The sequence below is a fragment of the Corvus kubaryi genome, unplaced genomic scaffold, assembly GCF_017639235.1.
Source record: "Corvus kubaryi isolate FWS band 111438036 unplaced genomic scaffold, C.kubaryi_AGA036_p1.0 67, whole genome shotgun sequence".
Classification (NCBI taxonomy): Eukaryota; Metazoa; Chordata; class Aves; order Passeriformes; family Corvidae; genus Corvus; species Corvus kubaryi.
In genome coordinates this window covers 5,845,271-5,870,119 of record NW_024582055.1, presented here as the reverse complement: position 1 = coordinate 5,870,119, position 24,849 = coordinate 5,845,271, and the positions used below count along the sequence as shown (strand labels likewise).

The following is a 24,849-nucleotide window of genomic DNA, read 5'->3' as shown; positions in this document are numbered from 1 at the left end:
ACCTGCTGGTGGGGGGGGGGGGGAATAAAACCTGGCCCCCGGGTTGGGGATGGGCAATTTAATCCAGTAACTAGCTGCCAGCAGCCAGCCGAGACAGTCACAAAAATCCATCCCAAACAGGGCTTGCTGCTGGCTCCCAGAAAAAGCAGCTGGGAACAGCATGAGCTACATTCTGCATCTGGTTTTAAACTTACCCATGGACCTCTGCATGCACTTGTTACCTTCTAAGTGTAATTTGTAGTCATGGTCTCCACAGTGCTGCCTAACAGCAAGTTCTGTAACTTAATCACGCCGTGACACATTCTTCCTTTCATTTTGTTTCTAAACTTCCTACCTGGCAATATTGCTGGGGTCCCCTGGTTCTTCTAGTCTGAGAACAGTAAATAATGATGACTCCTCCTGGTCATTAATCAGTTCACAGTCTTCTCTCACCCCTCCTTTCCAGTCTTCCCTTATTTTCAGTCTCTAGGCAGCATATACAGCTTATAGGCCACCATAACATCAAGGCTCTACCTGCATACGAGTGAAGCAAAGTGTGACAAGTGATCTTTTGTTTAAATGCAGTGTTAACTCGAGCCATGCCTGCTGTGAGGGCTGCTTGGATCCTCATCTGCAACACAAGAGCCGGATAAGACAGATGAGACAAACATCCAAATAAATACAGATGATGATACGTCAGCCTGGAGTGAAGGTGGGACAATAGGTGCTGAGCCAAGGCAAAACACAACATAAACAGGTTAAATAATTAGGCAATCATTTTGACTGGGTTTTGTTTCCTCTAGCCAGGGGATGCCTTTGATGGATCACAGTATATTTTTAGTCACTGTAAATGGCATTAAGAGGTGGTTGCTGTTATGCCCTTAAGGTTAACAGATGCTTTATACTCAGCTGCATGGGAGAATCACTATGTATGCTCCTCATGAAGCAGCAAGTCAGATTACCTACAGATAACAGCATCTACAAAACGTTTTAACATCTAAACATAAAGCAGGAAAGAAAAGGGGAGGGGGTATAGGAAAAAAACCCCAAAACAAACTAAAAAACTGCAGCCTCATTCTTCCCTTCACAGGTCACATCAGCTACGTCTGTATCATTGCTAAGGAAAATTTTGGCTGTGTCACTAAGGAGCAACCTGAGAGACCATTTCAAGTGAGGCCCATACGTGGGACTGCCCATGCTGCAAGCAGAGCCGCTGAGATGGTGAACATGATAAAGTGCAAGCAGTGACAAAGCACTGCCTGACTGAATGTATTTGTTATGAGCAGTGAATGGCCATGGTGTAAAGTCAGTTCTCTTGCTAAGCTGCCACTGCTAAAACACATCAAAAATCAATGGGCCTTTTTTTTTTTTCTTATTTTATCATTCATAATCACTCTGTGGTGCCAGCACAGTCAGGATCTATAAACTTCATTTCTTCCAGTCGCCCTTATCACCAGAAGATTGTTTTCTGAAAGTAAACATAAAATGGCAGAAGGGTGAGCAGAGATAAATAGGTAAAGTAGTTAACGAAGCTTTAGGCGCATCCACAGAGTAACTTCCCTGATTTAATATTTCTGCATACAAAGACAAAGCAATCAGTGTGAAAGAACAGAACATGTGATGAATACTTGGCAACTGGTACAGAGCAAGACTTCCAATGACATTTTCACTGGATTTCAGAGATACTACCCTGCCTTTTAAGCCTCATATATGCAGCCTGTAGCCTCTTACTATTGAGGGAGGCTTTGAGAACAAGAAGGGTAACAGGAAAGTACATTTACTGTAAAGCATGTGGAAATAATCACCTACACGAGTTGGCTTTTATCCATTGTTCCTTCCTTCAGGTTCCCTCACTGTCATGACATTTCATAGATGCATGTAAGAATGACCAAGACTCAGACCTTCTGTTCTACCGTTCTGCTACCTATGAAAATCAAGGCTAGAAGTAGCCAAAAAGTTAAAGCTATCAGATTATTCTGTGGATGAAATTCTATCTGCGTATGCTCTAGAGATCCAGGAGGATTTATGAGCCCATTTCCCACACGTATCAATAGAAAATTACTTTGGCCATTTTTTCTTGTGGTAGCAGACCAGATTAGTTTGTATCTTAAAACATCCTTCCCCTCTCCTGCTCTAAGAGTTTGTCATGGCATCCTACAAATGCCACCTCTGTTGCCACAACTGTTTGAAAGTAAAATTAAAAATTTCAAAACATCATTTTTCCTGTCCTTTCCACTCCACGAGTTTTTCCTGCTAATTACAGTTACTTTATTAAATATCAGATCCTCCACAGCCTTTCAGTTTCTTTGGAGAGTGAAGGCCAATTATGCTGGTGCTTGAATAATATGAAATAACACCCCAGGCTTACTAAGCCATGGCAGTAATTCAGGGACTGCAGGTCAGAAATCTCTGTACATCAAATAATACTGCACAGCAAAACCTGTTCCACTAAACTCCCCATTTGTAAATGCATGAGCTGAACAAAAACGTATTTTCTCATTTCCCATAACTGTGACTAGGAAGAGTGGATGTTGTCTATGCTCAGACTGCAGCAGCTAAATGCTTAACATTAATAGAAATGTCACATGTATAAACCCAGCTTCTATTTCCAATGAAGTATTTTGTTCACTGTTCTCTCATTTCATAGAGGACACAAGATTACATTAAAAGATTCTGAAAATATAACAAAAAATTCCGTTGTCTGACTCATGCTTTAGGTCAAGGAAATCTGATAAAGCAATCTGGAAGAGGGACAAAAAAAAAAAATTAAGGAAGTGATTCAAGAGAGAATGGGAGAATTTGAGCACAACCACGGCCTGCAGGAGATTACTTGGAACAACAGCACCATCCCCTGCCCACACGGCAAATGGCACAGGCCTGGAGAAAATGACACTCCTGTCCCATTCAGGAAACAGGAATTCAACTCACTCCATCAACACCCAGAGGAACTGGAGCTAAACTACAGGCACTAGAAAAGGAAACAAGGCTTTCCACTTAACTCTTTTTGGTGAATAGAGCAACACTTCTTGAAGGCACAGCTAGAAAAAGCCTTGTGTGGTTTATCTGCAGCTACTCCATGAGGTTTCAATGTTTCTGCAGATGCTTTGTTGAACAGGGGCATAATAAGCACATGATAAAAGCTTTTCTGAGACAAAGAGATGAAGCCTTTTCATTTTCAAGTCAGAAATGCAATGTCAAGATGAACTACAGATACTGGACAGGTGAGTTACAGAATTTACAGAATTCTGTTACCTACAAAGTGCTGTTTAGTCACACTCCACGTACCTATTCCAGGCAAGCTATCAAGTGGCATTTCCAGAAGACACCAGAAATACCCACAGAACACAAAAGCTGTGACCCACCACTCCTCACTGTAATGACTCACCAGTTCTCCAACTCCTAGATATATTCTACACTAAACCAAAAAGAAGAGTTATTGCTTAGGCTTTTCATGCATAACCTTGCTGTGTTCATAAATTACTGCTTCCAGCATGAATTTGAGTAATTGGATGCCCAGAGCAATTCCAACTGTCAGGGAGTTGAAATGGGAAAAAGAAACAATATGAATAGCACTTACCATGAATCTAAATCAAGCAAAATCATAACTTTATATGCTTCAATATCAAAATTGAGATAAATCATGTAAAGAAGCCAGTAATCTTTTTTTCCCCCCATCAGTACAATGCTGCAAAGACAAATTCATTATGATGAAGACTATCATACTTCTATTAGTAAAATAGGAACCCCTAAAACACTTTCCTGTGGGGGGAAGAGAAACAAAGCAAGAGGGACTGTAGCTCTTCAGTGAAAACCAACAATATTGTACTTACTGAAGGTTGCTTTAAAACATATTCTTCACAGGTAAAGAGGGCTGATTTTAGTGCTCATGCTCAGATCTTTGCAGACTGACTTTGCAAAGAGATTGATAGGATTTCTAAGCACTTCTGAATTGAATTGAAAATGAACAGAACACAAACTTTCATGACTCAAAATCAGAAGGAGGAGAGAAAAAACCAAACACACTAACGATTAACTACTGCCACAGATGAAGTTATTAAATTCATTGGCAGCTGCAATTTAAAGCTCTCTTAGGAATGCACTGTACTGAAGATTCCGAATTTTGTATTTCTAAAGGGATGTCACACAGTAAATACTAGAAATATTGCAATTCTATGAACTTCTTAAAGTAAGAAAGGTTCTCAGACTTTGTTTTCTCTGTTCAATTACTTCAGTAGGGAAATTCAAACCCTTCTGCCCATTTGCATCTTAAAACTTTCTGTAGATGACTGATACTATACTGACCCCTAACAACTCCTGGTCAGAGTCATTACTTACAAATTCTGGCACTAATTTAGATCATTCCATTTCAGTCATAAACATCAGGCTTGTGACAAGGGTCAGACTCTACTGGAATAGCTTCACATGTCAACCAAAAATCTACCAAAGAACTGAAAACAGATCATGAAAATCAGATGGTACTTTCCTAAGAATTCTAAAAAAACTGAAGGAAGCTGAAAAATTAGTGTCTAATCTCTAAAGCAGTAGAAAGCAGTGCCTTAAAGATTTTTGTGCATGATTTTGCCTTGGCAAATATTAAATCGCTTATAAAGATAAAAACCAAAACCAGAAAAAGCCCCCGAAACCTCCTGTTATCCCAAGATATTTCCAGGCCAGTGGTCATGCCAAGTTTGCAGTGTATGCAGCTGGCCATGTCATTCCAGGACGAGTAGCTGTAAATGAACAGTCCTTGCTAACACATTTATAAAAGCTCCACAAAAAGCAAAAGTGACAAACCATTTCAAGAAAAGGAAGAAAACAAAATATGAACACAATATAGTTTTTTCTTCTGCATATTTTACACTGAAAACAAAACACTCAGCAGCTAGAGATCATGACAGTACTAATTCAGAATTATAATGAAAAAATTAAAATGTCACATTTATTCAAAATGAAAGTTTTAAAGCTCCTAATAACCTGTGAAGAACCAGTTCCAGGAGGACTATTAAAATGTGCAGTTTCTGCAGCTGATGTATGTGACTGACTGATAAGCCAAGTTCAGAACCATGGTGTTCAGACCTTACAAGGCATGGAAGAGAAGCCTCTTTATTCTCCTTCACACACATCAATTTAATTTTCAGAGCTAGTCATAAATACTGAATTAAAGCAGAGAATTTAAGGCAGCCCATGAAACAGGCTGGTGCTTCTCTCACCCTGTGCTCTGCTCCCTCCTAACCTGAGGGGAGGGATGCTGCAACCATCTTCTTTTCTCCCAAGATCCCTGAAGAACAGATCCTTGTCTTTCCATCTCTTCTTCACCTGCTTCCACCTCAGACACCCTTGACTGGCCCTAGAGTGCAGCATGTCTCTGCTCTACTTTGGCCCTGCACAGCAACTCTCCTTCCTTCCTTGCCCCAGGCTTTAGAGGGGAAGAAAAAGACAAAGCAGCACAAAATGAAAATGCAATGCCCAGCAAGCACCAATACTTTGGTTTTCCAACTATACTGAACAGCAGCATCACCACAACACCCATATCCTAGGCTAGACATGAAGATGGAGAGCTGCAAAACACCATAGATACTTAAACACTTCAATAATGGGAGGAAATACAGACCAACAGTCGGAGGCAGTGGAATCATATCAAAGGGAAAATTGATTAAAACCCATTGAATTAGATTAAAAACCATGTACAACTGTGATGAGAGGGGAAAAAATTTATTGGTCCTTTAGATTTCCAATGATTGCTTGTAATATGTTCAGCAAGTTCATTAAAATATTACATACAAAGGATTTGTTTGCTTGCCATGTTAGAACTAGCTTAACATTCAGTGGAAATGTAAGGAATAAAAGCAAAAAAGGATAATCTTCAATTTATTGTGAAATACATGATTATATTTTCCTATTTCAGCAAAACACCTGTAAAGAACTGGGTTCTGTGCTCAGCACCCACCTTCCACGAAGGTGACTCTCTCAGACCACAGAAGGCACTTGAAATTCCTGGAATTTGGGATGTCAGAAGAGGAGGGATAACAACGCGCTCATTTTTACTAAGTGCAATCCTAGTATAAATTCAAGCAGCCACAAAGCATTAAAGCATAAGACCTCAGGCAGACATGCTAATGAAGGGCTGCAAAGCTGGAGTACAACAAACGCTGTGTGTCCCTTCCCCATCAGTCATCGTCTCCACCACAGAGGAGCAGCAGCGCTTTCCTGTAGTCCCCAGACGTGTCTTTCTGTTAACACAGCAGAGCAGCAAAGTGAGTCACCAGAGCAGCTGCCAGGGAGGGCCCCAGCACATTACTCGTTCATCCCACCCACAGGAAATCCACTCGGATGACTCGCCACTCAGGAATGATGCAAGGAAATTCTCTGCCTCTTCTATGAGAGTTATATTTACACAGACAGACTGCCAGAGACAAAAAACCTCCAAAAGCTTTACTAGAAAACAGAGCTGCCCGTTGCACATTTGATGCATTTGTCTGCAAGGGGAAAGTCCAAAGGAGAAGCCCAAAGCAACACCAAAAGCAACACCCTATAAATGCGCAAAGTGCACCTGCCACTGCCTAGAAAGGTGCCGGCCCTGCTCCCTGTAATCAGCGGGAAGCTTTGATACAAAATCCATAGATCAGTTGTACGGGCCTGACAGGCAGTGCCAAAAAGCAACTCCACCCAGCCTAGTTAAGGGAGCATAACGTCAGGAATGACAATAGAAAATCATAAAAAGTAGCATTTCAAAATAAAACAAGAAAAAAAAAATCCAAGAAAAAAAAAAAAGCCTTTTGGCTTAACTTTGCAGCAACAGCTGTCTCTGGATTCCTTGCTGGCTCCTTCCCATCCACTCAAAAGAAATTATGACTCAGACTGGTTCCACAGTGAAATTCTTTCCACTTGGAAATGCTGCAAAGGGTTCCTCACCATAACCCAAGATCTAAATTTCAACCTCATGATAATTCAGACTCCCAACCCCAGTTTTTTTACTCTGGAGCCTGCACCCTCTCTGAAGCACCGGACAATAAGGAACCCAGACAAGAACAAGGAAATGATGCAGTAGCTTAAAATGGTGTATGAGTAATTGTAATTTCAGAAAACCACATCATCTCCCCTGGTGAACACTGGAAGGAAACCTTGAGCTTTGCTTAGGAAGTGTCCCCCACTTAAACAATGCAATGTCAAAACTAAAGACAAGCCACTATCCATCTCAGAGCACAGTGTCACATCCACTCTCTCCCAAAAAAATAAGCAGTGAAAACAGTGACATCTGTCACCCCTGTGTTCCCTGAGAACAGAACAGTATTTTACCTGAATCATTTGATACAACGATTTAGCAAAATTCTTTCTGAATTCTCGTCTAATATCCAACAGATCAATTTCACTTCTTGAAACCATGACTCTGATCAGGGTGTCATCATCAGTACCAGCCCCCTAAAGAGGAAAGATCAAATCACATTAAAATATGAGCTTATTCTGGACAGATGCTACAACAAAACATGAAATACAAACAACCATGGTAGAACATGAAAGCAACAAGTGGCAGCTCAAACCACTCCTGCATTACAGTTCAGCTCCAAACCAGAATATTCAGGACAGTATCACAAGACATTCACACTGAAACGCGGAGAACAGAGGGCTGACCATGCCTACTATCAGGTGCCATATGCTCAGACCTCTTATTTCCCATTTCATCTCAGGCTTCAACTGTGAATGCCCATATAAATTTAAAACAATCCAGTTCCAAGCTTACCCAGCAGTATAGCTGCTCATCACCACAATCAGAATCACATGTAAATCCCCCTTGAAGTGTACTCTGAGGCTGCAGAACTGTAGTCAGTTCTGGAACTGGGTACCTCAATCCTAGCAGTGACCAGTACAAAGGAACATCATACAGCAAGACACAGGCAGAGCAACTCATTCCATGAACTCTCCAGCTGTTTATTATGAGGGCAAACTTCACAAACCTTTTCCAACCACACAAACATGCCCCACTCTGTCATCTTTAGTGCTTGAAACATTTCATGTTCCTGAGCAGACCAAGGCCCTGACCCCTGTGCCCAGACAAGGCAGACTCCACACAAGCTGAAGCCATACAAACTTTCACGTGCTGACCTGCGGATGCACCTCAGGGAAGGACTTGGCAGAGCCCCCACGATCATCTTCAGCCTAACGTCCAGGGTCACTCAATCCTTCTGGGTGCAATATTCTTGGATTACACCTAAAAATGCCCTAAAGCTGCTCAAAAGTTATGCCATGAGTCTGAGGGATAAAAGCCAAGCTCTGCTCCACCTAATCATGAAAGCAAACTCTGCTCAGTGCAGAACCTTGTCATGCCAAACTGATAAATTAGAAGTACAAACTCCTCTGTCAAAATAATAATTGACAAAAAGCTTTCTTATCTGAAGTGTTTAATGATCTTTTATTTATATTCTAAAAAAAAAATTTGGGGATCTCACCAGCAGACATTGGTCAGGCTCCTCATAATAGAAGTGTATAAGAATCTAAAGCCTACAGGAGAATTGCATTCTTAAAAACATAGGAATTAATAAATAAGAAAAAAGTAATCCTACTCAGGCAGCTCAACCTACTGGTACAATATTTTGTTTTTTCACCTTAGCCTTATTCTACATTGTTATCTATAAAAGCAGTAAAGAACTTTTAAAAATTAAGCTATCATTTTGTGTTTCATCTCTAATTCTCAAGCTGTCACCTTGGAAGCTTTAGAATGCTGGCAACAAACATACTTCAGGGCTTTCCAGCAAGGGAAAGGAGGAACTCTTCAGGGAAGCTGATAACTTGCTTGAAAACAACAGACTACCTACCTCTGGTTTAATTAATATTACCCACTGGGAGTTAAAAACTACAGTTTTGCCTGCTTATCTGTTCCCATCCAAGAGAAGGTGAAGCCAACAGAAACATGGATGCACTGCATAATGCAATTCCCTTGCACAATTTTTTGCAGCTGTTAAAGCCTTTCCTTTTCTCTGCTGAGTTTCTTTCGCTTCTCAAAACAGGATGGATAGTAACCAAAATGGGTTTCAAAGCTACCTAATGCCCTTGGTCTGTGAATACTCACACCCAAATCAAACAGCACTAAAATTTGCACAATTTACAGTCCTTTCCTTCCTCAGTACATCCAGCACCTAAAGACACTGGAGTCTATGCGGCTGAAAGTGCCCAGTGGATCTTGCCAGACATGTTCCAGTGTAGCAACATCAAGTCAAAAAATAGCTGATGAGACTAAAAGACCTGTGTTCTGACAAACCTACAGAGAACTCCAAGGAAACCTTATGAATTGTTTGCATCCTCTCCCAGACCTGCATTCCCTGAACCTTTTGCAGATACTTAGTGATACAGTAACCTGTGAGCATTTACAGTGGCAGAAGAAACTAAGAACAAGCTAATGGAGAGGAATTGTAGCTGGAGGAGATGGAAACTGACACAAGGAAAACAATTACATACCTTCATGGAATAATACAGGGTCTCAGCAAAATAGGCAGGCACACTACGGATGCATTTCACTGAAAAAAGGCAAATGATTGAATTATTGACCGCTATTAAATACAGGGCAATCTTTGATTGCCAAGACAAGGTGTGTGTCACGGGGTCATTCTCTCCAGGGCTGTCACCTGGTCTGTTCCTCTGCTACAACTCTGTGAGTTCTGGGATTTAGAACAAACCATTTACTTTGAATAGCAGAAAGACTTTATTAGTCGAACTCTAAAACAGTCCTGGATGAACGGCCAGGAATACAGGTGAAGGCAGAGTTCAGTCTCACCTCTGGCAGAGGTGCACGTGACCCAACAAAAGCAGTTCACCACCTCTTCTCTAGATATAAAAATAGATCCCAGGTGATTACCTTCCTAAAGGAACCCTGTTTTCATGCCAGTGTCTGTGACAACTGCAATTTAAGGAGGCCTGAGAGTAAGCAAAGGCAGCCAGTTCTAGATGTTAAGCCTTAATTACCCACTGCCAGAAGCAGCTTCTCCAAATCACCAGAGGTTTCCCGGTCAATGGTCTCTTCAATCTGGAAGCCAGAAATGGTCATGTACTTGTCAAACACTGCAAAACAAAGTGTACTTGGTCAGTGAACAGCCCACATTCCTGCCAGTCCCCCCCTCAGTTCAGGACAATGCCACCTGTGTGTCATTATCCACAGTTCGGGTGCTACTGGCCACTCACTGTCCTATTCTGAGCACCAATTTCCCATCAGATGCCCACTGTTCAACCCCTCCCTGCACCTGGAAGCAACAGCCCCATGCATTATTCCCAGTGGCCTAAACAGCTTGGTAAAAGAGACTTATGGATGGGCAAAGAGCAGGGGGAAAAGGGATTGTCTCTCTATTAGCAGCTCAAAGTATGCATCTCAAAATGGGCTGAGGTTTTCCAGGCTGGATTTCAGGCAGAAGCTTTTAGGCCCTCATTCACCACACTACCTACCCCTTCTCAAGTGGGAAACACTGCGGGTTCCCAAGATGGTGATGAACTTTTCTTCATCTGTTCCCCATTTCAGCTCCCCAGCTCTGAACAAAACCTGTTATGAATTCAAGAGATGAAAACATCAGCATTTGTTTTGCATCCTGTTGAAAAGCTCTGCTTGTCTCACTCTAAGGAGCATTAAATTTACTAACAAGCTATAGCTGGAGGGAAAAACCCAAAATAAAATTGCCAAGTACTGAACTCATCTTAGAAATAAACGAAAAAAATCTGAAATTGAGTGTGACGGCATTTCCATGAGTAATGCATCTTTAGGCCCTGAAACTGACTGTGCGTAGTCCTTTTCATAAGCCTGGAGTTTTCTGAAGCTGTGATAATACAGCAAATAAAATCTATTCACAATACTGCCTTTTCTGCCCTTTTTTCCCTTCCCTTTTCCAAATCAGAGTAGCAAAACTTTGTTACATGACAGCTCTACAACAGCACAACCACGTCAGCTTGGCCCAGGAGGAAGTTTTCCAGGGAGGAGGGGAAGATGGATCTAGAAGCTCTCAGAAGCAGGATTTGTGGGCTGATAAATTCTTAGTTGTTTGAAACCAGATTTTAATCACTGTTTTAGCACATTCACAGCTTTTTCAGGCAAGTCTGTCCTTGACACAGACAAAGACCTGGGTGCATTTTCAGCACCAGGAAAGCAAAGTACTTCAAAAAGTTGGAATGAGCAAGAGAAGGGAGAAAATGAGAAGGAAAAAGAAATTTGGAAAACAAAACAAGTTCTTTTTCCTGCCGGTCGGAAAACTTTGCCTTTTTCCAAATTAGCGTGCTAAACACTCTAAGGAGAAAGGCTGTACATATTGTAGTATATATGCTCTTTTTAATATTAATGGTAGAGAGTAAAAGAAGGTGCAGAGGAAAAAGCTATCAAGGAACTCACTGCAAGGATATTTAGTACAAATAATATATGCTAAGCCCTCCAAATGAATAGCAGCACTCTCCATCCAGTAGCAAATGAGAAGTCCCAGTACAACATTTAGAAATACCAGCAAAGAATTTATTTAGAGATACTAGAAGTTGTAAATAGCACTTTATGCCAGCTTTAAGTTTTTACCTGCCCTGCCACTGGGCAATACATAAAATATACCTCAACTGCACAACTTTAAAAAAATGATATTCACAAAATCTTTTCCAAAAAGTTTCCAAAAGAATGCCTTCAGGCATTCTCAGAAAAATCTCACAATTGCTTTGAATTAATATTTAGTAATCATATACACAAAAAATTTTAAAATCACCACTGAGCAAAAAGTTTGCCTTCTAATGTATCAAGTCCTTTCCAGAATATCATATGACTCGAGAAAAACGTTAGGAAGCCAAAAATCCTCCTACATTTGCCCAGTCATGTACCTCAGTTCTGACCATCTGTACCAGGCAAGAGCAATTAGAAAATGACTGAATCTGTTGAATGGAAAGTCCATTGACTCAAGGTCCCAGCTCAAGCTAAATATATGCAGCAAACCACAGAGACTATTTAGAAAACCAGGACCTTTTCAACAGCTGGGTTTGGTGCCTCCTCAATTTAGCTGCTCATTTAAACACAATTAAAGGGGCCAAAAGGAATCAATCTACCTACCAGGGTCTGTACTTCATGGGTTTCCTCAATTACACAGGCCCAGCTAAAAGCAAGACTGAAAATTTCATGGAACAGTCTAGTTCATGATTCAAATGTTTGCCCCTCTAATTTTCCAGCTGGAATTGTCCCAGGAAATTAACTTCAACAGTAGAACAACAATACTTTCTAAATTTAAGTGACAAAGGATAGGCCTGTGCCAGTAAAATATATTCTGCCAGTCTGTCTCTCCATCTTGCTGTGCTATCAGGAGAATGTTTCCTTGATCTGATATTCCATGTTTACTCCATGTCACCTTGAACAATCCCTGTATTTCTTTAATCTCAACAGACAATTTATGAGAGAAACATCTTATGCAGAGTTATCTGAAATAACTAAGAAGAAACATGTATTAAATGAGTGGTAATCAAACTGCTGAAATTCTGACCATCGTTACAACAAAGCAAATGGCACCCAGCAAGAGACTGGCAAGGACACCAATTAACTGCTGGCATTCCCTTCCACCCAGAGCACAAGTCTAGGGAACAGTCATGGACAAGGGATTAAATTCAGAGAGAAGTCAGATATTAAGGAATGACCTGTTAACATCTGCATTTTCCAGCAGTGGGTCCCTCAGTACCACCAAGCCTCAGCAATAACACTCTCTCACTGTTTCATTCAGGCCCCTCAGTAAATAATAAACAAAACAAGACACACTTTACACAGAAATGTCCAAGTGCCAAAAGCCTTGATCTCAGTGTTTCAAGTTTTGGCAATTCTTTTGTCCAGAACATACAAAAGTACATGAAAACATATTAAAAACCACAGAGAACCTGAACTATCACTCTTGACATTTCAATTCTAGCTGTATACCATCTTTGTGACATAACTTGTAGAAATGGCCCAAACCCCAAGTCGTTCACCCACCTGAGCATCCTGCTCAACAAGAGCCTCATCAACTCCAACATCAGGATCTCTGTTTGCCTAAAAAGAAATTCAGAAGTTGTTAAACTGAAGAATTGGAAGGTAAGTCCAAAAATACTTGTGTTATACTGAGCCTGTAAGTTACTGTGAGAAGTCACCCCCTAATGCATCTTCTCCAAAACCACCTTGTTTTTCCCTTTTGCTTGCACGTGTCTGTATGAAATAAGTGTTCTCTTCCCATTTTGCCATCAAAACCCCATGCAGCAGCACCTGCTGCACCCACAGGCATCACAGAAGTTTTTTGCTTCAGTGGTATGGAAATGACTCAGAAGAGAGCCCAAGGCTCACCCTGCACATCAGCAGAAGTGACTCAGCTCCAGAGCCAATCCTGCCCAGCACCGGGCCCCATCCAGAAGCCAGCTTAGTAAGCAGAAAGTGTTAAGTGCACCTAGAAGTGAGGATCATCACACAACAGGACACTGACCTGCAGGAGCACCACCAGCAGCCTCTGGAAGTGGCCTGATGTCTCTCCTGTGATCTTATCCTCCAGGCTGGCTTCATACTCTGCAAAAGAGGAATGCCCACTCACCACCTTACAGGCTCCCTCGCTATTTGATGGGAAAGCAAGGAAAAGCAAACACTTCACTTGACTCACAATTTGTAAAATCATCTACCAGAAACATCTGTAACACTCAGGACATATTCTGCTCTCACTTATAACCTAACACTACTGTACGAGAGATGAAAATACAGCACCTCACACCATGTCAGGAGCAGATTACTCAAAATATTTTGAGGTACAAGGTGACATGCATAGATTTAGCTCCTTAAGGACCTAAGGAGGATACAGACATGAAGTCATGCTAAAATATGGCAGTCTCAACTGTACAGAAACCATGAGCCCAGACATGTCTACTACTTATACATTTTGCCCTTGGAGACTCTGGTTTTGGGCTCAAAATTTGTTAAGACATGAGACTTTCTTGTGTGGCAAGAATCTGCATAGAAGTCAAAGACATTTGTTGAATAAAACACTGCTCTAAAAAACAACCCCACAATCACAGGGTAAAAGCACCAACTCCTGTAGACAGCCAAAAGCTGCACCTGCTTTAACACAAGTGCACTTAAACAGAACATAGAGCAAAAGGCAAAAAAAAAAATCAGGTCTGGGTTTTTTATGTGATACTAGTTTTCTTGTTTCCAGTTACTAAAAATTGCCTTTCAGTCAAAGGAATGAAAATAATGGGTGGAAGAAAGAAATGCATTTGAAAGAATTCTTACTCTAAAGCACAGAACACCGTAACCTGCAGTCATAACCCTGAAATAAAAACTATTTAAGTTTCCAATGCAAATACTAGTTCCTTTCAATATGAAATCTTGCAACACAGCAGAAAAAACTCCCTCTTATTGGACACATCCATCAGTTCAGAGACAGACCTTACCTGAAAGATGAGCTAAAATCATATTAAGGGAACTGAACAGAGACCCTTATTTTATATAAAAAATTACCTTGCAGATAAACCTGTTTAATATTCTGCACTTCCGCAGGTGTTCTGGAGGCAAGAATTTCAGTCAACACTTTCTCATTGGTTCCTGCTCCCTGCAGGGGTGCAAGTATGAATCAGTTGATGGAATAACAAAAGGAAAACAAGAATTCTCTTTGATAATCAAAACCAAGCATAAACTTATACATTTGGACCAAATAAAAAATATTTTCTTCTTTCTGGTATACTGTGGGGGTTTTGATGAGAATTTCTTCCAGTTCTGTCTTGATTGTTTTCAAAACCAACTCAACAATTTATAAAAGCCCAGTGGTGCAGGCTTCAGATGGGCCCTTCCATGCCCAAGCACAGCCAGGTGTGCCTCAGTTCTTTGCTATTACAGCCAATGACATCAAGAGAAGTGAATGAAGAGAGGAAGTTTCCATCTTAGCTCTAATTCATAGTGTCTGTCACCAGCCAGGACACAGATAAACATAGAGCCACCCAGCACAGATCTGCACCCTGCTGTGAACTGTGCTGTTAAACAAACCCCATCTTCCACTGCAAACACACTTCACAGAATTGCTAACCCAGACAGTTTCAGGAATTCTGCTGTTCTTAATAACAGCAGGCACAATAGCCACTCTTTCACAAGGATAAAACTTAAAAAGCCAAGCCAATATCTTGCTTCCACAAGTCTGAGCCTACTTTGTTTGCAGGAATAATCCATTGCTCTTTACACATACAAAGGAGATGTTTCACAAATGCAACACTGAAATGCAATACTGAGCATTTTTTACTTTTATTTACAACTTTTCCTGTAAGGAAAACATTGAATACTAAACTCATACAAAGATATGCAACTGCACACAGAGCTATCCAGAATACAAGTCTGCCAGGTTACAGGCAATCATTTCCGAAATACAGATGGTTTAATGAACATCCCTACTCAACAAGGGAGGCAGGCACAGTTAAACTCACTCTGATCCAAGTAGCAGCAGTGAAAATTGATAGGACAGCCTTCAGCACAGAGTTAGTGCTCTTAGCTGAGTTATCTTGCACTGAAGTCCCTGCTATCACATCTGCTTTACTGTTATCCCCTTAGCTGAAGTGCAGCCAGTATTGACATACTGTGCAGACACATTTTCTGAAATTCTATGGTCTTGGGTTTAATACCTTTTTTAAGTGACTCAAACAAAACCACCCTTGTTTCACTATCTCTCCCTCCTACACCCATCTGTTCTGTCATTTCCCTGGCAGTCCTTGACTCCTAAATCAATAAGAGGAGCTTGGGAATACAATTTTTTTTATTCATCGACAAGGCCTTTATCAGTTTCTTTGTTAGGTACCATCTCCCCTTCCCCCAATGCACATAAAGACGTTACAGAAAACCTCCAGGAACGAAGTTTCCGTTGTCTGAGGGACTATTTGCTGGGTCACAGGTGCATGAGCACTTGCTGGCACAGTTGACTAAAGCCTACATATTAACCAGCTGCTCATCCAGGATCTTGGGAGTTTACACAGAAGTGTCATTCCATAAAGCACTACCTCACACTAGTCAAGTTCAATGTCCTCTACTTCAATCAATACTGTAAATAATCCAGGGACATCCAATTCCTGAAATTCCATGGGCTGATGATATCAGACAGGTGTGACAGAGGGGGGGAAAAAAAAAGAGCACATGGAAGAGACATTTCTACACATCCACATTGTAAATTGTTTGTTTACCTGGCCTGCTCAGAAAGGCACTAAATGCATTCACTAAAGAGAAATGTTAGAAGGGTAACACTGACAGGGCCATCAATTATTCCCTCTGCATTGCTGAAGGCAGATTTTAGAACACATTCCATGCTACAAACAATACCAGCTCAATTTTGGTGGACACCAGTTTACATGAGCTTGTCAATTTTGGACTTGCACTGCAATCCATCAGGGGCACAACACTCTGTAGCTTAAACAGGAGTCAAGAAGAAACAAAGAGCACCAGACTTCCATTAAATCTCCTGAACTAATTTTCATACATCTGTGTAGCTATAACACCTAGGCTGCTCACAGCACAAAAATCCAGAGCCCACTGGAGTTCAGCACTGCACTTGGAACAGCAAAAAGAATGTGAAAGCAAATGCACATCTACTTGTATTTAACCCACAAGGAACAATTCTTATGCTGTGTAGGTTTCTAAACTGCCTCTGAATTAATAGGATGAAAAAGAAATCAGGCAAAACCATGGAATTGGCAGATGTTAGCACAACTTTGCTAATTTTTATTTTAAAGCCTACTTCTATTAGCATTCCCCTTGGCAACCAAAGTTCATTCCTAGGGGGAAAAAAAAAATTAACCAAAGAGCAGCAATCATTTAATGGAACACATTAATTCTCCCCTCCTCTTACCTTGATGGCATGCTTCAGTGCATGAGCATCAAAAATATACGCTGGTCTCATCAGAGACACCATCAAGGTTTCAAATTTGCCAGTAAGTTCTGATTTCAGGTCATCCACAAGATCCTAGTGCAGAACAAACAGTGCTGTAATCAACAAGGACTAACCATTTTACAGGGATGCACATGAGTCTGCAAGCTGAAAGACCCCAGAGACACAGCAAAAAAACCAAGGGATGCCTCTCTTTTTGTTTTAATTGGTACCTCAGCTGAAACAAATAAGGCAGAAGAAAAGGATAAACAGGCATTTGGAAAACCTGAAACTCATTGTGATTTTTTTTTTTAGGATAAGGTAGAGGAGAGTGGAAGACAAAAGCAAAAGTAGATCTTCTTGCAAGGAATGTTTTACAGGGAACATAGTGAATGTGCCTCGTAGTTTTGAGCAATCATTGTAAGCCAGAACGAGCTCATTTCCAGAAGTATTTTTTTTTCTTCTTCTTACCCTGCCAAATAAGGTTTTAAAGGCAGAAGCAATTTCTTGACGCTGAGCATTGTTTCTGGTGGTGAGGATATTCAGCACAGTTTCTTCATCAGTCCCTGAAGTTAGAAAGAACAAGGAGTTACAAACACACTCTGACAAACAAACTGCAGTGGCCCAAACGCAAAAGGCAGTGAAAGATGCTTTGACAACAACAGCCTACTGGCAAACAGCAGAAGCATTTAAAATAACAAATGTTACCATACCCCAAGCTGAGCCACCAAGTTTGGTGCAAAAACATTACTGGAGGACTTAACATGTTGTTTGTTCTCCATCAGTGCTCTGACCCAGACTCTGCTCCAAGCACCAGCTATAACATTAAGTCACAGTCTGTATTCCACAGAAAGGCCTTGCCTTTGGGCTCACCAACAAACTACCAACTCCCAGCAAAACTCAGTCCAGCAATCCCAGACACCCCAGAGGGCAGCAGCATGGAACTATTATCCACTTGATAGACAATAGCTTGCAAGGTAAGTCCTCCCAGCACAGCATCTTCCCAGCCCTACTGAATTTGCCCACAGGCTGAGGTGTATCACACATCCCTCCTTCCCTTCCTTCTGCTCCCTTCCACAGGTGGCTTCAGAGAAAGCAGCAAATCAGGGTTTGTTCTCCCAGGGAAGTTCTGGGGCAGAAAGCTACAGTGTGAGTTTACAGAACACTTCTTAGTCTGCATTCACGCTGTGTGCTCGTATTCCTTGTCCCAGTAACTGCACTGTGCTCACACACTTCCAGGCCAAGGGGGCTGTAGTGGATTTTCCACGCAGAGTTCCTATCATGCTGCTGTAATTCTCCACAGCTGTCCCTGTAAATCCACAGTTGAGCTGCTGTGCTGTAAAACTTCTGTGCCCCCAGAACAGAGTGTGGAGCATCCATTTCTTAATGGGGAATGTGAAAACCCCCTTTTTTTTTCCTCTTATGCTAACCCAAAAATAAACATCCTTGAGAGCTGCGCAGTCACAACCAGGACACGCCCAGACCAGTGCGGTCCTGGGGCTGTCTGTCATTCCATGCCTTGTAGACACACGCCCTACTCTCATTTACTAAAACAAAAAAAATAGATCAGAAAGGATGTTTGCAAAGGAGGGGGAGCCCTTTCTTTCCTATAAAATAAAAATTATCCTTACCCAGTCCCTTCATGGCCTTACGAAGGGCTTCTGCATCAGCTCTGGCATCAAAAGGAGCGAAGGCTGTCACGGTGCTTCTCGTGTACTGGAGGAGGGAAAAAGCCATTAAATAGAATATTGCACTTTTCAGTTCTCCATAGAGGAGCTCAGGCTAAATTTGAATTCACAATCCAAAAGCTGAGAACATTTTTCTTGCAATTGTCTGGCTAAAGAGCAGTCTGTGGGTGTTTAAACACAGCTCACTCCAGAGGTACCACTATTGTTTTTCTTTAGCAGTGCACCAGCTGAATTTGGGTATATTTATGTAACAGTTCTGCAAACTACTGTTATCTTCAACACTGGAACCTGAATGCAGGGAAATGACTTAAGAATTTATCATTTGCTAAAGTAATTTGAAAAATTGCACAAATCATGTATGCCAGACAAATGGCACAAAGACACACTTGGAAGTAAAAACTACTTCCCCTCAAGAAAACCCTACTGGAACTTTCAAGAAGTATCACACTGATTTTTTCCACCACCTTGCAAATGGTGAACTGAACTCTGCAATGGCTTTCAATTTTTCATCGTGCTGCTTTTTTCACACAAGCAACTCCTTATACAAAAGTGATTCAGCCACATTAGCTTACAGCTAAAAAAAAAAAAAAAACAAACCACACTTCAAACATAAGGATAAAAGATCAGCTTGTCCAACCACAAAAATAATTCCACTAGGTTTCCATGGAACATGGCTCTTGAGGGAAATTCTCTTTGGATCAAACACAAAACTACATTCATCATCATGATGGAAAAGTTTTGCCTTTGTTTAAACAGGATAGTTCAAGAACTTTTATGTGTTCAGCACAGCAGTTAATTCATAAACTACAGAAGTTGCCAAAAGAAGAAACAGCTGGGTTTGGGGAACAGGAAGGTGTTTCCAACAGCTGAAGAGGGGAAATTTCCTGTAAGCACTGCTGTAAAAATGTAGCAATCAGTACAGGCAGGGCATTTTTCCACTCTCAAGAAAGAGAATGACAGCAAGTGCCAAGACACCTACTGAGACTGGCACCAGTCTACTCCAGAGGCAGCACAGCCATCTGGCCTTCCCTGGAGTTTGGAATTTCAGCTTTGGTCTCCAGTCAATGCACTCAGAGACAGGTCAGCCAGAAGGGCAGGGAGAGAAGAGCAGTAACCAGAAACTGCTCTGGGGCACCCGTGTGCTCCTGCCAGCAGAGACTCCCCACGCCTCCCACTGCAGCAGCAGCAGCAGCCAGGAGTCAGGCTCATTTCTCAAATATTCTGACAGATCAGAACACAAAGTATCACGATGTTTAATGGCAACAACAAATTTCTTTTTGGGGGATGATTTCCAATAGCCAGCATAACTCAGAGGTGTGACAATCCCACTGGAACACTCCGCTTTTCCCATTATAAGCAAGTTGTTTAGGTAGTACTTCAAATGTATTTATTGTCATCTTCCTAGCTAATTCCAAAAGCTACCACGAAAAAAATCTCAAGGATTTGGGACTCACTTCTACAAACTGAACTTAATTTGGTAAGATGGATAAAGACTGAAAAACCTTTCCCTCCTCCTCCCTTACTACCACTCCAACCAGAGTGCAGTTATTTATTTCCATATCATCTCAACATAATTAACGTTACAGAAGTACCACAATTCTCCTTTGGAAATGACCAATGTCAACAACTCTAAGAGGAAGCCAATATTGATCTTAAAGCTTTCTTTTGCTTTGCTTGTTATAAGCAAGTGGAATTCTCCTTCACAATTCCTAAGTCTTGTGACAACAGCCCAACATTCTTGTGTGGCTGTTACAAAGTATGTGTGAACACTAAATGCCAGATGAAATCTCTCTCTGCATCACCCTTCTCATTTTTGTTAACTGACAGGAATCCTTCATCACTCTTTTCCAAAGCACCGCATAGAAAGCCTGAACATGCACTAAGCTTGCTGAACAGTTCCTGAAAGATCTTCTGGTGCAGCTGAAGTCAAAAAGACTTTTCTTGATGTCTGAGCACTGTTTGCATTCCCGTGTGGCACATTCAGTGGATTTTGGCTCCCCACCTGCCACAGCCACCCTCCATCAGAACCCAAGCAGCACCTGCCTTTAGGAGCCACGTGTAGCCAGATGTGGCACTCCCAATAGTTGGCCCAGTACTGGGAAAGGGTCAAGCCATCCCCTAACTTCCACATCAGAACCCTACTCAACCTGACTGCTTTTTAGAGCACTGCCGTGTGGCTTGACAATTGGGGTACAGCAGGGAATACTCAGACACATCATGTTTAACAACCACAAATCCATCTAAAACACTCCACTATCCACAAGTGCCCTTTTAGTTATTCCAGTTCAGATTTCTCATTTGTGAAATCAATGGTCAAGGGCAGAAAGTTCTGCAGGAGTAAGATACTCAGTCCATGGAGGAAAGAGCTGTCTCCTCCTTCCCAAACACGGCACATTTTGGCCACAAAGAGAGGGCAGCGCCTCTTCTGAACCACTATCACAGCTTGAACCAAACCTGCTGTCACAGCAAACCTGAAACAGGAGCTATGAACCAGACAAGCTTCATTATCTACTTACCTCTATAAAAAGATATCTTATCTTTAGTATCACTAGAAACATTTCTTGCCGCTTAAGTAAGCAGATACACTATAACACTACAGCCTCCTAAGTCCTTTTTTCTTTGAATACTAAGCTTCCCATCCAGTAGCACCCAAAACACATCAATGAAAAAGACAAATAGTCTTTGATATAAATCCTTTTGTAATCTGGAGTGATCCTTTACCCAATTGCCACACCTTATCCTGAGCAGTAAAATATAAAGAGAAGTACAACACACAAAACCTCAACACAAAGTGTATCACAAGATTGTAACACCCCAAACCTACACACATTTTTTTTTCTACGTTCTCCAATACAGCGATTGTTGTTAAGAGGTCATGTGTAGTGCAAATGAAATTTGTGATTACACACTAGAAATAAACAGCGGCTTTCATTTTCTCCAGACACATCCCAATGAGACCAATGAAGCTTCTAGAAACACAAAAATAGCATGAAAAGGAAAGGCAGAGGGGTAAAAAAAAAAAAAAAAAAAGACAAAAAAAAGACTTCAATGTAAGAGATAATACTGTTTTAGAATTTATTCCCCTTCTAATGAGGAAATTCACAGTTGCTGGTATTTTTGACCAATTCTATGCTAGCAAAGGTTTCCAGAAGAAGATAAAACCTCATCAGGTAAAATGTTTCTAACCAGCACCTCAAAGTGATCATCTCCCAAGAGACAATTTAGCTTCACAAATTAATACAGCCACATATCCTGGCAACAGTAACAATAGCCACTTAACAAGGTTCCTTTTCATTTTCCTCACCAAGCACACAAAACATTTTCCACCCACAAGGCCCTGTGTTTAGCCACTGTTAAATACAAAGCATTCCAATCAGCAAAAAACAGACCATACTTGAACTGATTGAGACTCCTTCCCGGCTACCATGGCTCTGTACCACGTACAGCAACTTCTTGTCAGTCAGTTTCACAGATGAAGAGCCACCCCTGTTCTCTGCAGCAACAGAAGCAGTGTCTCAAAAATTTGCTGCTGGAAAACCCAGTATTTAGTACAGAGCAGGTGCTATGAGACTTTTTCTTTAAGCAACCACTTGTTGACAAGATGACACAGGAAAACTGTAGCGTGGTAAGATTGGAAATGGAGAATATTTACCAGTAAAGAGAGAAGGTATGCTATTTCCAGCAGACAGAAGAGAGCCCAGAACGTCATGTGCTAGAATAAATGATAGACTGCTGTAAGACGTCTTACATAAGAACCATCTTGCAGATAAACACAAGACAGTGTTCACTGCTGACCTGAAAGCCTTCACGGCCATTGAAGGCCACACAAAGATGCCAGTTCAAACTGTGCTCTAAAACCAACATGACACACGAAATATGCAATTATTTCCTGCCACTCTCACCAAAATTTCAAGGGCAGTACAATGCTAATGACATTGAGTAGATGGATACCGGCAAAGAGCTGATGCAAATGCAGAACTACAAAGACATGTCTGCAAAACACCTAAGTTTGACAGCGCTTCAGATTGTCTGCCTAAACGGGAGGAGTAAGCTCAGGTCAGCAGACTATATTCACATCTGCCCCACTAAATTTAAACTCTTGAGAAAAACCATAATTACACAACATCTGTGGTGAACTCTGAGTCAGTACACCATGGAGATATCAAAGATAGGGAGGAGGGATGGAAAAGAAAAAAAAAGGAAGAGAGGGGGTGGGAGAGAAGAGCAAGCAGCAGCCACATAGGAACCAACACCCATCCTCACAAGTAACCTCAACAGAGCCAGAGGGGGCTGCTTAGCCCAATTCTGAAGGTGTTTGTACTCTGGAATGTGAGACAACCCTCTGGAGCACTATGGAGCTGGCAATACTACTGCTGTGCTCCGAGCCACACGTGCACATTGGCAGAACAGGAACTCCAGATATAGCACAGAGTGGCCACACCTTCACCAGCAGCAACAATCCTTTCCTGGCAGGTTACAACTGGACACACAAAATACTCCGAAGTTTTATTCAGGGAAAAAAATTGAGAGTAGCAGACCAAAACAGATCAGTCCACAGCACTTGCTGCTTTCTCTGCAGATTTCTGAACCAGCAAACACAGGGCAGCAGTTCCCAGCCTGTTCACTGAGCAGAAAGAGATGGTGCCCTGTGCATCTCTGCAGTAACAAAGACCACTACACACACAGCTGGGAGAGAAAGGGCAGCTTGTTAGGGCAGCAGTGCTCCCTCAAAGAAAGCAGATAAACACAGGCAGGGAGAGACCAGCCTGTGCAGCACACCGCAGCATGCTGTAGTTTTCCTACAAAATCAATGAACCTTTCTTTTCTGGACAGGGAACACACAAAATTCCTCAAGCCTTTGGGCAAAGGAAAAAAAAATATCTTCACAGAACTGGGCAAGGACAGGTACTTCAGTGACCAAGACTCCAACTCTAACTTGCCTTCTTCATAGGTTTTATTCTTCAGTGATGTACCTAGGCTAAATTGGACTCCAGTGCACTGTGCTGTGCCTTGGTGAACTCTGAAGCTTTAGTTGCACACAAGAAGCTTCTGTCAATTTCATGGGCATTTTCACCCTTACCGCCACTTCGTAATGCAACATTTAGAACAGATGCTTGTCATGAGAAGTAGAGTTTCTTCTTCAGCTTTGCTTTGTTTAATTTTTATAAAATGAGTTACAGGCTACAAAGCTTTAACACTCCCAATCTTTCATGGCTGCCTAACTGCACAGGCAAAGAATACTACTACTTACGTGGAAAGCAGCCCTCTGAATGTGGAAATTGGAGAACAAGGCCTACCTAATAAAAACCCTCATTGTTTCCATTACTTCAATCTACCACCATTCACCACCGTTAAAAAACCATCCCCAAGTGTCACCTTAGGCAGTAGAAAATTTACTACCTGAAGCCAAGAGTAACTGATTTGCACTAGTGAAGAATGAAATATTCCTGTTAAGAAGTTAATTAAAGTTTGTCTCTGTAGAAGAGACAAGAATATTGTAAATTTCCATGCTTTTACTAAAATGAAGTTACCCTTAAACCTGTAAGCAATGGTACGTATTCTGTAATGAAAGTCTTAGTGCCCAAGAATATCCCTCTGGCTAGGTGCCCTGCCCTGGCATGGGTAAGGGTTCCTGTTCTCCTAACATGCATCCTACGACCCAGGCCTGATGTTTAAAGAAGGGATTTTCCTTTGTCCCTCAAAGGAAAAACCCAAAACAAAACACAACTTCAAGAGTTTAGAGAAATACTATTAAAACCCTTTTTTCTTTAGAAGAAGTGCCCTTTCTTTATTTTAAAACTATATCCACACATAATATGAGTAAATATTCACAAGGGTATTAAAACACTACTAATCACTCCACTCATTAAGTGCAATTACACTCTGACCTTTGTGAAAGCCCTAATAGACCTTGATTGCTTTCACTTCCTACAGCGGTACAAACCCTATAAATAAGCCATTAAACTCCTATTTTACTTTTCAGAGGGTAAGCATTTGATGCAACTACAGAAACAAATGCTGGAGTCCTCCCCATTTTCCTTGCCTTCATCCAGGTTCAAACCGCAGCAACCAAAGGGCTGCAAAGGAAAAATCACCGAACGAAGAACTGCACGACAGCTCCACGGCTCCCAGAAAAATCCATGTTCGCTATGGGAAAACTGGGAACGGGCCCCGAGCCTCCAGTACGCACTGCCACGGTGCTGGTTTTTTTTTCTCCTTCCTTTCAGTGGAAGGAGTCTCCACCCATGCACAATATAAACACAGGGTACCGAAAACTTGGCCAAATTAGTAGAAACTGAAAAAAAAAAAAAAAAAAAAAAAAAAAAAAAAAAAAAAAAAAA

The 24,849-nt window shown here is 41.4% G+C and overlaps 1 protein-coding gene across 3 annotated transcripts in view; it reads right to left on the bottom strand.

Annotated features, from left to right (window-relative positions):
• Positions 1-5,675: 5,675 nt before the first annotated feature.
• ANXA5 (annexin A5) overlaps positions 5,676-24,849 on the bottom strand; it is a 19,761-nt gene continuing 587 nt past the window's right edge. The window contains exons 3-14 of one of the 3 annotated variants that reach the window (XM_042048515.1): positions 22,161-22,220; positions 18,452-18,536; positions 17,292-17,386; positions 16,803-16,916; positions 14,441-14,531; positions 13,416-13,495; positions 12,935-12,991; positions 10,408-10,501; positions 9,934-10,029; positions 9,430-9,488; positions 7,276-7,398; positions 5,676-6,209 (exon numbers count right to left, since the gene is read on the bottom strand). In XM_042048515.1, coding sequence (XP_041904449.1) covers positions 6,147-6,209; positions 7,276-7,398; positions 9,430-9,488; positions 9,934-10,029; positions 10,408-10,501; positions 12,935-12,991; positions 13,416-13,495; positions 14,441-14,531; positions 16,803-16,916; positions 17,292-17,386; positions 18,452-18,536; positions 22,161-22,220 — 1,017 coding nt within the window. In that variant the 3' untranslated portion in view covers positions 5,676-6,146. Of the gene's footprint in view, positions 6,210-7,275; positions 7,399-9,429; positions 9,489-9,635; positions 9,789-9,933; positions 10,030-10,407; positions 10,502-12,934; positions 12,992-13,415; positions 13,496-14,440; positions 14,532-16,802; positions 16,917-17,291; positions 17,387-18,451; positions 18,537-22,160; positions 22,221-24,849 lie in introns of those variants that run through there. The other 2 variants (XM_042048516.1, XM_042048517.1) reach the window with 2 other exon arrangements.